At 46.0% G+C, this 15558-nt stretch overlaps 3 protein-coding genes across 3 annotated transcripts; all 3 read left to right on the top strand.

Annotated features, from left to right (window-relative positions):
- Positions 1–2707: 2707 nt before the first annotated feature.
- LOC100833257 (GDSL esterase/lipase At1g09390) lies at positions 2708–4219 on the top strand. The gene has a single exon (XM_003566633.3). The coding sequence runs from the start codon at positions 3000–3002 to the stop codon at positions 4122–4124; it is 1125 nt and encodes a 374-aa protein (XP_003566681.1). The 5' UTR covers positions 2708–2999; the 3' UTR covers positions 4125–4219.
- Positions 4220–4286: 67 nt separating this feature from the next.
- On the top strand, positions 4287–7355 carry LOC100832945 (nitrogen regulatory protein P-II homolog). Its single transcript, XM_003566632.4, has 7 exons — positions 4287–4572; positions 4682–4727; positions 4818–4845; positions 4926–5013; positions 6289–6356; positions 6564–6633; positions 7021–7355. Exons 1-7 carry the CDS (start codon positions 4377–4379, stop codon positions 7131–7133), a joined length of 609 nt encoding a protein of 202 aa, XP_003566680.1. The 5' UTR covers positions 4287–4376; the 3' UTR covers positions 7134–7355.
- A 5162-nt stretch (positions 7356–12517) lies between these two features.
- Positions 12518–14352, top strand: LOC100843053 (transcription factor JAMYB). Its single transcript, XM_003569027.4, has 2 exons — positions 12518–13276; positions 13514–14352. The coding sequence occupies exons 1-2, from the start codon at positions 13060–13062 to the stop codon at positions 14275–14277; spliced, it is 981 nt and encodes a 326-aa protein (XP_003569075.1). The 5' UTR covers positions 12518–13059; the 3' UTR covers positions 14278–14352.
- The last annotated feature ends 1206 nt before the right edge of the window (positions 14353–15558 follow it).

Raw genomic sequence — 15558 nt, 5'->3', positions numbered from 1 at the left:
GAAACAACATGTTTCCTCTTACGACTTTGGAGCGGAACAAGAAACATACTGAGGACTGGACATGGCTCCTACAAACACTTGAGTCAACAATTGGACAGGGTGAAAAGCACGGTGGATGGACCATTATGTCAGATTGGCCGTAGGTAATATTATTTACAATACTCTATTATTTTACTTATGTTGTGCGTTACCTATGGTATGTACTAAATAATCTATTTTGGCTAATAAAATATCCCACCATGTGCTCTTATTAGCTCAGTTTTTTTCAAGAATGTGAGCAAGTGTATTGCAAAAGGCATGTGCTTGCTAATTTTCAAGTGTTAGCTTCAGTGGTGGTGTCTACATGGAATATTTTGACAAGATTGTCTATGCTTACATTTTGGGTGAGAACATTGTTGTCATGGAACAATTGAAAGCATTTGATGAAGCATGACAGTGAGTAAGTGCAAATTCCTAAAGAGCATGTCACTAGGCATGCTTTTAATTCAAGGTCCAAGATAGATCTTGTGCTCAACAACCTTATTGGTGAGGTTTTCAACAAGTACTCCCTCTGATCCATATTAATTGTCGAAATATTACATGTATCTAGACGTTTTTTAGGCATACATACATCCATATTTGAGAAAGAGGGATCAGAGGGAGTACATCCTTAACTAGAGACAAACCAATAGTTACCATGTTGGAACTCATTAGAACAAGGGGCATGACAAGGTTTTGTCTCAAGAGGAATGGGCTGAGTCTCTTAGATCGATGGATTATCACACAAGTTATGAGTGAGAAATTGGAACGGGTCAAGAGCAAATCAAGAAATTGGAACGGACCCGAGCACTGGAAAGGGAAAGGAAAGGAGGCCCGAAGAACATACCATGAACCTCGATGAAGATCCGCAGTGCCTCGAATTGACTGGCAGCTTCAAATTCGCCGCCCCCTTGGGTTTCCGTTTCGCCGGTCTCTTCGTCCGCGCCATCTGAGCGCGAGCCTCTTGCTCCCCAACGAGAAACCACTGAGTTGAATCCGCTTTGGCACCGGTAGTCCTCCGAAGCTAGGTCGTCATCGCCGCTACCTAACCATAACCAGAGAGAGAGAGAGATGAACGAGACTGGTGTGATGTGGTCCAGACAAAGACCAAACAGGAAAGTGAGTAACATGCTTGAGAGTTAGGACAGGAGTTTGCTCCGTAAGCCACGCCGAACACGCCCACGGAGAAGGCGTCACCCCTGTGACATGCCAATTGAGTCTGACAAGTGGATCCTACCTATCAGAATTCATGGGAAATGAGTGGGAAGAAAAATACAATATAGGATAATTAGTGTCACAAGTTTGCTTAGATGTGATAAATTTTAAAAAAATCCTTAAATGATGTAGAATGTGTCATAAAAATGCAAATACGGAATAAAAATGGAATTCACTCGTTTGTCTGTGTGTATGTTGCTGACTAACAAGGCAAAAGAAAAGGGCATCGCAGATATAAATTTCCAACCTCGTTTATGAGGCAAGGACGGCGTGATCTGTAAGTATTGCATAAGAATGGACATCTCTGTACCGTCCGTGCCTCTCTGTACACAGAAATCAAACCATCGATCTGCCGACATGCTTTTGAGCCGGAAGAAATCTCGTAGCCAAGACCCTTTCTCTGAAAATGTGTTTTTTCTGAACCAAAGAGAGTCCGGAGAAATGTATAGCTTACGAATAATCTTTGTAAGCAGACAATCATGCATTCTGGATCTCAAGATTTTTTACAAAACTCCGTAAGCAGCCCAATATTCCATCTCCTCGTTATGTTTAATTAAGATCAATATATAATCACTAATCCCGCAAAAAAAATTACCTTTAAAGGAGTTTAAGGGCTTCTGATCAGATCGCTGGAACAAGCAGTTGAGATCTGAGAGTTCTGCTGGGCAGAGTTGGTTGTCACATCATACACATCTAACATGCCATAAAATTTTAAACTCGAATTCGATCCATGACTTGATGAACAAAAGAACAAAACAGGCTACAAATAGTATCAGATTCAAATACAAAGTACGGTTCCATTTCCCTTAAAAAAAAAGTACGGTTCCATTTGTAAATGAATGCTTGAGCGAGCTCCATGCAGCTTGAGAGCACAATATGATTAACGACGCTCTGAAGAAAATATGTGTTTCCGATATGCATTTACTGGAGAGAAAACACAAAACTCGCAAGGTTAATGGCAATATTTGAAGCTCCGTCATCCCCTACTTGTTTTGTCAGGGATTTTTCTGGAAGTTTTCATTCTCAATCATCTGGTATTCTCGTTGATGGCTAATTGCATTTACAGGATGGCAATATTTGAAGCACCATGCAAGCATCTTCTTGCATTCTAAATTTCCAACTGATGACTAGGTCCTAGCCAGTCAAGAAAAACAGTTGCAATCGTTGTGGCCAAGGTCACATGCTGGCATTGCTCAATCACGTTCTCCATCAGGACAAACTACATGTCAATTGTCAACTCCCCGACACTAAGCTTCTCTTTTTTCAGCGAACGTCGGGAGGGGATGCCTCTGCCTAACTTTGTTACTGCAAAAGCAGGAACAGTAGATGCAACTATTACATCTGAAAGCGCAAACAGATACTCCCTCCGATCCGAAAAGCTTGACGCGACGGCCGGAGGAAGGGAGAGGGATTTTGTGAAGTGGCTGCGTCAACAAATTCGGACCATAAGAATTATAACGTAGATGAAATCTCAGCGCCAAGATCCCTCCTCCGAAAATGAGCTTCATTTTACCGGAGTAGACCAAGTGGATAGAGTGCGGAGAAATGTGCAACTAGCTTCTGAATAAACTACTCATACGGAGTACAGTCTACAGACAGCCATTCCGGATCTCAAGATTTTGTAATGTTTACTTAAGACTTAACCACCAATCCCCCAGTTTACTACTGTAATCGCCTCCAGAAGATCGAGCTTAAGAGCTCCGGATCAAATCGCTAGAACAAGCTCGCAAGCAGACGAGATCTGCGATAGCAAAGTACAGAAGAACATGGTGAGAGTTCATGGAGGTCTGGTGATAATAATCCTCATCCTGCTCCTGCAGTGGTGTGAGCTCCCTCGGAGGGCGCATGGCAGGTGCGTGGTGTTCAACTTCGGCGACTCCAACTCCGACACGGGCGCCTTCACGGCCGCCTACGGCCTCTACCTCGGCCCGCCCGCCGGCCGCCGCTTCTTCCACCGCACCACCGGCCGCTGGTCCGACGGCCGCCTCTACATCGACCTCCTAGCCGAGAAGCTGGGGATCGCCTACCTCAGCCCGTACCTCGAGTCCTCCGGCGCCGACTTCACCGGCGGCGTCAACTTCGCCGTGGCCGGCGCCGCCGCCGCCAGCCACCCGCAGAGCCCCGGCGCCATCCCCTTCACCATCGCCACACAGGCAAACCAGTTCCTGCACTTCAAGAACCGGACGACGGAACTCCGGCCGTCCGGGCGGGGCTCCATGCTCCGGGAGGAGGACTTCCGGTCCGCCGTCTACTCCATGGACATCGGCCAGAACGACATCACGGTCGCCTTCCTCGCCAACCTCACGCTGCCGGAGATCGTCGACCCCGACGGCGGCGGCCCGCTCGCCGCCGCCGTCGCCGAGATCGAGCGCGCCGTGCGGACGCTCCACGGCGCCGGCGGCGCGCGCAAGTTCTGGGTGTACAACACGGGACCCCTGGGCTGCCTGCCGCAGACGCTGGCGCTGCGGCAGAGGCCCGGCGACGAGCTCGACCCCGCCGGCTGCCTTGCCCGCTACAACGCCGCCGCCGCGGCGCTCAACGCCGGCCTCGCCGCCGCGTGCCGCCGGCTGCGCGACGAGCTGCCGGAGGCCACCGTGGTGTGCACCGACATGTACGCCATCAAGTATGACCTCTTCGCCGCGGGGAGCGGCAAGTACGGCTTCGAGCGGCCGCTGATGGCGTGCTGCGGCCATGGCGGCCCGCCGTACAACTACGCGAACCTCAAGACGTGCGGGCAGCCGACGGCCACGGCGTGCCCGGAGGGGGAGAGGCACATCAGCTGGGATGGCGTGCACTACACAGAGGACGCCAACGCCATCGTCGCCGACAAGATACTCTCCGGCGACTTCTCCACGCCGCGCACCAAGCTCGAGGCACTGTGCGAGTGCTAGTTAATTAGCAATTTAGCACACAAAAAGACTTGTAATTGAACATCATTTTTTTAAACAAATAATAATGATACTAGAAGAGCCAGTTCGCTTCCGTATTCTTGTTTCCCGTCTTCGGATGGCGCTTACGTATTTCTAGTTAACAGCCTTCGAGGCTGAGCATCCGAGTAGTCAGTAGACGACAGTTCGCCACCGAATCATCGGCTTCCCCAAGTCTCTCCCCGGCCGCCGCGACCGCCGACGACTGCGTTCCTCATGCCGACGGCGACCTCCGCCGCCGCCGCCCCCATTCTCGGCGGCCTCCGCCGCAGCTACGCATCTCACCCGCGGCCCTTCCCCACCGCCCGCCTCCTCCCCTCGCGCGGGCCGAGGCCGCTCGTCCATGTCGGCTCCGCCGCTCCTCGTCGCCGCCTTACCACCGCCGCGCGCGCCGAGAGCGCTCCCGCACCAGGTCAGGACTCAGGAGAACCCTTCTCCCCCATCTCGCCGATACGCGATATTTGCGCCTCGGTTGGGTTCCTTTGATCGAGGATTCCCTTCCATTGGTTTTTCCCATCCAGGGTTCCTGCCGGACTCGGAGTTCTACAAGGTCGAGGCCATCCTGAGGTCAGTCAGTAGTGTCAGTACACCGTTGAGCTCCCGAAGCTTTCGCAGTTTGTTGGCTGATGTATGTTGAATTGTGCCGGCTTGGTGCAGGCCATGGAGGGTCTCGCATGTGTCGTCGGTGAGTGCGGCATGCCGATGGTCGGAGTTCTTGCACGTAGATGGAATGCTCGGTCAAACAGGTTCACGGGATTTCTGCAGGGTTTGCTGGAAATGGGGATCAGAGGCGTGACCGTGTCCGATGTGCGGGGTTATGGGGCGCAGGGCGGATCCACGGAGCGGTACGAAGGTATTGCCTTGAACTCCATCATTGTGCGACTACGTTGCTAAGCGCCAATTCACTGTGTGTAGTTTCTGCGCCTTTAATTGTGATCCTTGTGTTGTAGTTCCATAGGGTTGCATTGAATTGTGATAGGAACAATTAGACAGCTACAAATTAAGAAAATCATTGCCAGCCCGTGTTCTCTTTTGGTTGCTGTGACCTGTGATGCAGAACTCCCCCAATTTGGAAATAATGTTGTAATCAGGATTGCCTGACTTCATGGCTGTTAGCCGTTCTGTGCCCCGATAGGCTCTTACAAGTCACAACAATTAATAAAATTGCTCGCGTGGTTTCTATGTTCTGAATTCGAAACAAGTTGTGCAGATAGGGCTGAACTTTCAGGAATTGAAAGCAACCCATGTTTGATAGATTTGTTGCTGTTAAGATCACAAGCTAATTTATTGTGTTGTAATGATTTCAAGTTTTCAACTGGTCCAAAAAGAAGAAGGAAATCATTTCAACTCAGCTGCAACTCCATAATGTCACAACATTGTTTCATTTCCTTTTTTATTAAGGTTTCCAGCAATCTGGATGGTTGGTTTATGAGTGCAAGCAAAATGAACTAGGGAAACATTGATGCATGCATAAGTTGATATCAGAAGTAGAAAGATGTCAAATGATTTAGAAGTTACTTTTCAATTTCGGTTGTTAGCACCTTGCTCATTCCTTGGGACCTCAATACAGCCAACTAACAAGGATGTGCAGAAGTTTTCTTGCAGTTTCGTTTACTCAAGTTGTTCATTCTCATTGAAATTCTTATAGCCTTAAAGCTATTAATATGAGCAACTTATGAAATGTTAGCTCTGTCTTTGTATATGCAGTTTTGAGTTGGGGTGAATATTTGTTCAAGTTGTTAGCATATCACGAAATATGGATTGGATTGCCAATCAACTTCTGTTTTTCATGTGTATTCATGAAAGAGGCTGTGATTGTAGTATTGTGCTATGAGTAGCAATCTTCATGAGAAAATTATGAAAAAAAAGGCCATGGACAAGAAGCATGAAAACACTGGAATGCTACATGAGGAAAAAGCTATAAAAAGGAAAATCATCGAGATAATGGAGAATGATTCGTGATGTTTTAGCATACATATCAGTAGTGATAAATTGATATTTTACAGCTTGGATTATCTTAATTTTTACCTAATTGATCGAGTATGTTTACTCTGCCTATGTGGAAACTAGTTTAATTCATGCAGATCTAAGTCCTCACTGCTGACGCTAGCTCGTTGTTGGTCTGCAGGGTCAGAATTTGCAGAAGATACATTTATAGCCAAAGTGAAAATGGAAATAGTGGTGTGCAAGGAGCAGGTGATTGCTTCTTTACCTTTTTTAGTAATCCTCAAAAGTGCACTTGGGTTTCCTACCTGCATAGCTACGCTTGTTGATCAAAATGTTGAAATTAAGTAATTAACTTTGCAATTGTTTCCCTCTTTTTCTATGACATATTTTGCTTCTGTTCATTTCTATGATACTGTGATAATATTGAAATTTGGTAATAAACTGTGCATTCTTCAGGTTGAGCCAGTAATTGACAAGATAATTGAAAAGGCAAGAACTGGAGAAATTGGTGATGGGAAAATATTCTGTAAGTGCATTGTTTTGGTGACCCCTTTTAGCTATGATATATTGCGTTTATCTTACTCATGAACAGTCGTTTGTTGATTTGCCTAATATCTAGTGGATCTGTCTGGGCTTCAGTGCTTTGAGCACTGTGCTGTCACAAAGGGAGTTTTGTTACTCCCATTATATTCTTCCTCTGTATCTTTATCCACGACATACTATACATAGCTAGAAAGTGTGACTAGTTAATGTACTAGCTTGGCGTTCTGAAATGAATCTGCAAGTTCAGTTTCTTGGAGGAACTACTCTGGTATAACCAGTCTCTGGGGCAACATGCCTTGCAGAAGATACTGAAGCATTGCCGCATGCATAATTACTGATGCTTTCGCACTGCCTGTGTCTCTTTTCACAGTGATACCCGTCGCGGACGTCGTAAGAATTCGCACCGGCGAACGCGGGAAGCATGCAGAGAGGATGATTGGCGGGCTGTCGGACAAGTTGGCCCCGGTAATACCAACCGTATAAGCAGTATTTGCTTGCTTTCTGGTTATGGCCTGTAAGCAGAACGCCACAGGTACATTCCTCAGCGTGAGTGACTCTGGTCATAACCTCCGGAAAATAATCTGTAACTTTCTGTCAGAATCCATGTAAATCCAATCTGAATCCTCAAAATGTGCACTTGGGTTTTCTTACCCGTGAATGCTTATCTGCACCAACTTGGGTCTCCTCCCTATAATCTCTTCTGTCTGTGCACCGGAAATGTTTTTTCTTCGGTTTGAGGCTATACTGGGCTGGGCTTTCACAGTGCTTTTCTACAATTGTACGGCCCTATCCGAGCTAGGCCATTGCGATACGTACCCACCTATGACATAACACAGAGCGTACAACTCTGTATCTATTACTATCTATTAAATTGGATTCGCTCAAAAAAAATCTATTAAATTTGAGTTGGTGATTGGCACGGACACGGTAGGTCAACTTTGTTAAAATTACAACAAATATGTCACTTTCCGTTATTTTCTCTTCTTTTTGTCTTATTCACGATTCCTCCTCCTCCACCTTACGACCGACGCCACCGCGTCCGCGCGAGCCCATGCTCGAGCCTTCCCCTCCACCCTCAGCCCGATTTTTCCTCCTCCGTCTTACAACCGATGCTAACCGACGCCACAGCACTCCGAGCAAAGCCGTCACGTCGCCGCCCGCTTCACCTGTTCTCCCACCACCTCCACCGCCGCCAGCCGTCAGACTCGTGGGAGACGGCCGACCTTGACTGCGTCATGAGCTGCTTGCTCCATTCTGCCTGTCGCGTCAACTCCTCACTAGACCTCGCAACCTGGTGCAGCCGCATGACCGCATCCCCCAGCGTCCCAAGCGTCCCGACCTTCTCAGCCTTCGCCAACCACCTGCGCACCCCTTGCAGCTGATTCCAGCCACCGGATTCCGTAGCAACGCACAGGCACACCTGCTAGTTAAGTTAGTACTCCAATATAAAATCTGAGACACTTATGGATCGAAGGATTACTGGAAATATGGGATGGAGGGGTGAGGCAAAAAAAGGACGGGGACATGGAGGGGTGAGGCAAAATAGGATGTGGATATGACCGAATGGCAGGCAGGCAGGGTGAATTTTCAACTTGTACACAAACCGTACCATCTCCGTCTCTCCCATTCGCCTGCCACTGCCAGGTCGCTGTACCACGTGTACATTCCCTGAGTGTGCCAACTTTTTTGGATCAACACATTTGGATGATGCTGACCGGGCAATGCACGAGCAGTTCAGATCAAGAGTTACATGTCAAGCAAGCAATTCAAGCAACCCCGCAGAGAAAAAAAGCACAATAACACGCACGCGTGCAAACTTTCGTGAACGCTCGGATCCCATATTCTTTCCACGAAGTCAAATCGATCCCAGCCGTCCGTGTCCATCTCGATGGGCGTTGCGGCCAAATCTATCCTGACGGGCTCGAGTGTCAACGGCGACGGATAAGGCAGGCCAGATCTTGTACGCGTCGAGCTGAATTAACTAAAACAAGAATTAATTAGACTAATGTGATGGGGCATAGGGTTGGCTCTCTACTAATTGATCAATTCTCTCGATTATTATACCAGCGTCCGTGCTAATGACAAGAACACGGGATGAGTGTAGTTTTTTAGTTAACTTTACTTTTAGCTTTCTATCCGCCACTGTGGATTGACTTTTTTACGGTTGACACCGGAGCAAAGATCATAGCCTAAGATATTTTCTGTTCGAAGTACTCCCTCCGTCAAACAAAATATGTTTCAACTTTTACTAAATTAGAATGCATCTATATATTAAGTCATGTCTACATACATCTAAATTTTGATAAACTTGAGACATCTTTTGTTGGACGGAGAGAATACTAGAACGTGATTAGAAAATTTACATACTGCTGATAATAAGTTACATCCGTGCTATTAATTACAGAATTTTAAAAAGTTTAGATGTCAATGATTGATTTGTCTTTCAAGCCAGCACACGCGTTGAGGAAAAGCAAGGAGAATTGTAACGTGTGTTTCTAATTTAAATCACGTTTAATTTCAGCGCTGTTTAAGGACAAAATGTCAAAGGAAGATATCATAGCTAGCAGCTATAGCAAAAACACACGTTTTAATTCCTTCTTGTTCTTTTCCTGTCGAGTTTTCACTTCAATCGCATATCAGACTACTGTTGTTAGTGGGGTGAAAGAGCTAGAGAGACTGACGTGCCACTCAGCTTCACCTTTTTCAGTTTTTCCTTTCTCTTCCGGTCTCCTCCATCTCTCCCTGCCTTTCTTTTTGCAGCTAATATTAGCCCAAAGTCGTATGCTTGTTCATCTTGCCAACCAGTACAATCCTAATCATTAAGCCGGCTTTGCAACGGCATTACCACCACTAAAGAAGCAATTTTCATATCCTTGGGCTCAGTTCAAAAGTCTCTCAAATTGACCTACTTTTTGAAAGTAGTACTAGTTACCGGCCGTTTTAACGAGAGACTGGTTAATTAATTAGTTTGATTAGTCAGGGTGGTGAGGGATTATTTAATTGATTCGACTATTTTATGCATGAGATATTTATTGTACAGTGACATTCTAGAAACCTGCACAGTGACTAGTAATCCCATTTGTCATCTACAAGTAATAAACTAATTACTAATAAGTATATTTGACCCATGCTGCATGCATGTTCCAGTAGCAGCAGCCATCACTTTAACAGCAAATTAAGTAATCGTTGTTAGCAATGCAAATGTCATCATTTGGCAGCCAGCTGCGGCAGGTTAGAGACTTAGAGTAAACTCATCTGGTTCGTACTACATTTCTCTAAATTATTGTTCAAGTGACGGCTAGTCGTAAAAATATAGAACCCGGCCTCTGTTTTGAAATACATGTCATTTTACCGAAAATCATGGATATTCGCTCGCCCTCAAGCATGAGCAAAGTGTTAATGTGTTCTTGACAAAATCATTTGTCCAAGTATGGCACAATTTTTCATCCATAATGTGTGTCGCCTAACATGTCATTATTTATATACCAGAGAAGTACTACGTGAAACCAAAGTCATACTCTTCTCCTGTAGCTAAGCCCTCGAGTCTTAAGAATCCTAACACCGACACTTGGTCAACCAATTAAGATTAGTGCATCCAATTCCCAAGTCAAACGGCAAGCTGACCTTAAAACGTCAGTAGAATACGCTAATTGGATCCTACCACCCGGTATTAGTAAACGAGTTAGTACTATTAGCCTGCTGGCTTAAAAGTGGTCTAAACTCTAATTAATTAAAGCAGCATCATGCAAGCAGCAGGGCAGAGACTGCAGCTAAGGAGTTGAATCCACTGCACAGAGGCACAGAGCTGGTCAAAATATTGTAACAGAAACTAATGAGACCAGGAAGTGGATGATTAAACAATTAGACAGAGGAGGCGTCTTGGCCAAGTCAAAGAGGCTGCAGCTCACATGCTTAATCGCTTGGAATAGTAGTAGAAGATCCCAATTGAACATGGGAGGACTGAATTAAGAATTTGAGTTTGGGGTAGGATCAATATTTGTCGCCAACATGCATGCATGTGTGGTGTACATGACAAAGTTATTTGCCAACATTTAGTTATTGTTGTTTGGCTGCAGACACTTAGGCCATCTGAATGAATTATTTGGATTTTTTTGCTGTTGGAGGTTTATTTACTGGTGCACCTTTCAATATCATGACAATAGACTAATTAAAATATAATCATTTTAAACTTTTAAATTGGGACATACACACACAAAAATCAGACTTTATTCCCACCATGGATTTTGCCATTACCCTTTTTCCTTAACATATATCTTTTCAAACAAAATAGTACAAGAGATGGATTGACTAGCTTGAAAGGAAATTAACCTGTATGAAGTATGAACTCAAGTTAGTAGTACTTCTGGTCATAAATCAAACCAGCTGGTTAATTTGGTCCAAGTCTCTTTTACTTGCCCTGCCTTCTTAATTTTGACTGAGTAATTTCGTCTAGTCTCCCACTAAACAACACCAATTATGAGAAGACAGCCTCTCACTATCCTAAGCTAAAGAGTAGTGAAGCAAACACATGCCCCCAAGAATGCTAATTTGCCAGCGCCGTTTATTTTATTAAGAGGCGGTTTTTGGACGCCGCCATGGAATGGGCTAGCCACACGTGAGGAGGAGCAGAGTTTTGCTTTGTACGAATGGTTTGTAACAGTACCTTTTTATAAGAAAATAAAAAGGCTTGTGATAATAGCTTTTCATATATTTAGTACGGCTTTTGGTTTTTGCTCAGCAAAATATATTAATTAGATGGATGCACTAGCTTGAAAGATCCTTTTAATTATTTTAGTACCAGGTTAAACCGCCTGTGTAATGAGGAGATAACTTTTTTTTCTTAGTAGTATAAGATGTCCATTCATGTTTTAATTTTGGCAATTTTGTGAGGACACATACCATGTGTAGATAGCAGTATTAGAGCATCTTCAGCAGGACCCCTAAACAGGGTCCTATCTCCCTTTAGGGACCAGAGGAAAAAAAAAAACATCTACAACAGAGCCCCTACGTACATCCCGCCCCTAAAAGAACACCCCAAGCCCCCAATCCCAGGGGTCCGTAGGGGGAGCCCCTATTCTCTTTCCCCCCCGCCATGTCAGCTTTCTTGCTCCCGTGTGCGTGCACTTCACTGGACGGCACCACTCCGCACCGCCGGCCGCCCCTGCGCTTCGCCGCCGGCCCGTTCCCCGCCACCCCTTCCCCCGCACCCCCGCGGCCTTGCCCCGCGCCGCCGGTCCCAGGGCCGCCGCTGCCTGAGATCGAGCCAGCGTCGAGCCTCGCTCTGCGCGCCGCCCGTCCGCCTGGCCTCGTGCCCGCCTTCCCCTACGCCCCCGCTCGGCAACTGCCCACCGCCCTCGAGGCCGCTCAGCGCTGCCGCTCCCGAGGGGAAGCCCCTAAACAATATTTAGGGAGCCCCTGAACAACATTTAGGGAGCTTGTTTTAGGGGCTACTGCTGAGTTGCTCTTAGCCGAGTTGTATCGGGTTCTTAATTTATGTCCTTAAGAACCGAGCAAATGCTCACAAAAGAAACTTACCAAAATGCATGCAGGAGAAAGTAACAGTTATATATATATTTATATATATATATATACACTTCCAGTATATTCTGACTTGAGAATATAATCCAAAGTTCCTTTTGCCGTTCAAAGATGCCCCGGCCCTCCAATCTCCAACGAACTCCGGAAGTATTCCGGATCAATTCAGCCTTTGCAAGTTCATCTCGATCGCTTAATTCCCTTTCGGTAGTGCTAGTATATACATATATGGAGTATTATTGGTCAGTCAAATTAAACTAAAACACTAGCACTCTGGAAAGTGCTCCTCCTTTTGCAAGAGGAATATATTTAGATGTATAAGATATATTCTCTTATTATTCCGCTGGACCCAGAAGTGGTTTCGTAGTATCTTGATCGAGAAGACAAGACACGCCTATGATGAGATGTTCCAAGCAATGTATAGGCAATAGGGCTCTAGAGGAGAAGGAAGAATTGAGAAAAAAAAATGTAGCTAGCTAGCTTTGGCCGTACGTGGGCGGGTCAACGGTCAAAGGTGGACCGGCGGGAGACGGACACGCTGATTTCTTAACCCGTTTGAGTTTTGTTTACTCTGGCGACACGCGCGCACGCACGCCTTCTTCCTTCACTTTAGGCTTTAATTACCACAGACCACAGTCACTGGCTAGTCGTCTTCTCGCTAATTCCCTTCTCGACATCGATCGTCCATCCCTATATAAACCCAATATATCCGTCTCGATCCCTCCACATCTCCTCAATCAATCAAGCTCTAGCTCATCTACTAGCTAGCTCGATCATCCATACATAGCTCCCAAAATTAACACTCCACAGCTAGCGGCTCTACCACTTAGATACTTCTTGTGGATCGATCGAGCTCGGATTGATCGTGCTGATCATGGACATGGACAAGGAGTACTACATGGGCATGGAGGCGGCGATGAGCCCGGGTGGCTCGTCGGAGCCGGCGAAGGCGGTGGCGGTGGCGGCGACGGCGAGCGAGGACGAAGGTGACCTGAGGAGGGGCCCCTGGACGGCGGAGGAGGACGCGCTGCTCGTGGACTACGTCGCCCAGCACGGCGAAGGCCGCTGGAACTCGCTCGCCCGATGCGCCGGTGAGTACGCTAGCTTAAGTGTAATTCTACACGTTAATATATACTAGAAGTCTAGAGTAATCTTTCTTCTCTGGAGAACATATCCTGGTACATGTCACATCTGCTTTAATTTTGTTCCTCATCACATTTCGCAAGCTAGAGATAAGATGAGGTATACTAGCATTCCCCATTGTTAGCCAACCTAAATTAATTAACAAGCTAGGAGATACATAATTTTGTCTTGACATGTGTGTGCAGGGTTGAGGAGAACGGGGAAGAGCTGCCGGCTGCGGTGGCTGAACTACCTCCGTCCGGACGTCCGGCGGGGCAACATCACGGCAGAGGAGCAGCTGCTGATCCTGGACCTGCACTCGCGCTGGGGCAACCGCTGGTCCAAGATCGCGCAGCGGCTCCCCGGCAGGACGGACAACGAGATCAAGAACTACTGGCGGACCCGGGTGCAGAAGCACGCCAGGCAGCTCCGGTGCGACGTCAACAGCCGACAGTTCCGGGACGTCGTCCGGCTAGTCTGGATGCCCCGCCTCATCGAGCGCATGCACGCCGACGCCAACAACGCCGGTGTGCCGCCGGCGCCGGAGACGATGACGACGACGATGGCGACGCGTGCTGATCATCGTCATGGGATGAGTAGGAGTGAGCCGATGATAGGACGGGCGGCGGATGCGACGGCGGAGATGAGCCCCGACGACACCTCTAGCACGCTCCGGTCTTCGGTATTGACGGCAGAGATGGTGTCGACGATGCACGAGGGGCAATATCGTCTCTCTCCGTGGGGCGCTGCAAGTGCTGTCACCACGAACAACGCGGATGGTACGGCCGTGAATTGCTTCGTGCGAAGGGATGAGGGGGCGATGGGCGGCGATGATCACGCGATCCATGGCGGTGACGATGAGCTTGGCGGGAGCTGGTCGGAGCTCCTCGCTGCCACGGGACTACCAGAATTCGAGTTCGGGGATTTCGACGACAACTTGTGGAGCCTAGAGGACATTTATGCAAATTAAATTCATAGAGTGACTTGACTAGTATATAGTATGCAAATTAAATTCATAGAGTGGTCTTCAATTATTTTTTTCCCATTTCTTGCTGGTTTCCTTTTGAGCGCATCCACAACTGTACATGCAAAAAAATACAGTGCATGATGCACTTCAAGCTTTAGTAATACCCTCCCAAGTGTCTATTTCAAATCTACAGATTTGTGAATTTTGCACAGATCACAAATTAACTATTTCTTTACGAAAATTTGTAGGCACGTAGAATACATCTATGTTTACAATGGAAAATATTTCAGAATTTTTTGAACCTCAGAAATATGAATATTGTTTTAAAATAAAGAGCTCCAAAAGCCATTTTTCGCTAAGCAAGATGCTATTGATGTAGTTCTATCGGGTTAATTAACAGGTTTCTGCTTAAAGCATCTATGATTTAAATGATTTTAAAGGGATTTTGGAGGGTTGCAATCGATCCTAGGGATTTTTTTAGGTGGTTTTTATTTGTATCATCACATTTTATAGGACTTTTTTTTTCTAAAGATACTCTGCACTACATTTCAAGCCTCTTTGATCAAATAATTTTCATAGAAATTTAGAAGAACTGAAACTTACGGAAAAAAAATCTTATGTTTTTTCCTTATATTTGTAGGGTTTGTAACTCGTAGGATTTTTCTATTAACGACTCCCATATTATATATGAAATATATCTAATAGGAAAAAATTGAGTGACTCAAGCCCCCAGGAAAGATTCCTCTGTTTTTTCTGTGCATGTAACCAAATTATCGTTCATGCAAACTCAATCATGTGAGATTCAAGTAAGCATCATAATGTATCTTTGCGGTTTTTTAAATCTTGTGAATAAAAAAAAACCCTTCCAAGAGGATCTTTCGTTCATTTTGACCCTTGGAGAGATATTCAGTGCATGTTTTCCTATGGTGTAACTGAATAGTCCTCAACGAAAACTCTTTAGTACAATTAACAGTCCTTGGTGGATAGGGGGAGTGATAATCTAAAAAGACCATAGATTATAGTCAACCCCATCCATGAGAATCATGATTCCTCATCGTTCATCACTACTACTGAATAACGAATGAACATATGGAAAGAGAGCTTATATACGCATGTCCTTCCTAACACAGAAGAGATTGCACAAATTATATGTTTAGTTTGTCATGATTTGAACCTGCGTGGGGGATACACATCCATCATCGATACACTTGAGTTTTTTTAGGACACTAAATATATATGAGAACCAACTATTGGTTTTTGATGGTTAAGACAGTGGTTAATTGT

This window comes from Brachypodium distachyon, chromosome 2, assembly GCF_000005505.3.
Source record: "Brachypodium distachyon strain Bd21 chromosome 2, Brachypodium_distachyon_v3.0, whole genome shotgun sequence".
In the NCBI taxonomy this organism is placed as follows: domain Eukaryota; kingdom Viridiplantae; phylum Streptophyta; class Magnoliopsida; order Poales; family Poaceae; genus Brachypodium; species Brachypodium distachyon.
The sequence above is the reverse complement of the archived record's forward strand: the minus strand, read 5'-3'. Positions and strand labels throughout refer to the sequence as shown.

Bases quoted from the DNA above. Each gene is read 5' to 3' on its own strand.
- LOC100832945 (XM_003566632.4), top strand. From the start codon at position 4,377: ATGCCGACGGCGACCTCCGCCGCCGCCGCCCCCATTCTCGGCGGCCTC. The intron at 4,728-4,817 runs GTCAGTCAGTAG...GGCTTGGTGCAG, and splicing joins AAGGTCGAGGCCATCCTGAG to GCCATGGAGGGTCTCGCATG. The intron at 4,846-4,925 runs GTGAGTGCGGCA...GGATTTCTGCAG, and splicing joins GGGTCTCGCATGTGTCGTCG to GGTTTGCTGGAAATGGGGAT.
- LOC100833257 (XM_003566633.3), top strand. From the start codon at position 3,000: ATGGTGAGAGTTCATGGAGGTCTGGTGATAATAATCCTCATCCTGCTC.
- LOC100843053 (XM_003569027.4), top strand. From the start codon at position 13,060: ATGGACATGGACAAGGAGTACTACATGGGCATGGAGGCGGCGATGAGC. The intron at 13,277-13,513 runs GTGAGTACGCTA...ATGTGTGTGCAG, and splicing joins CTCGCTCGCCCGATGCGCCG to GGTTGAGGAGAACGGGGAAG.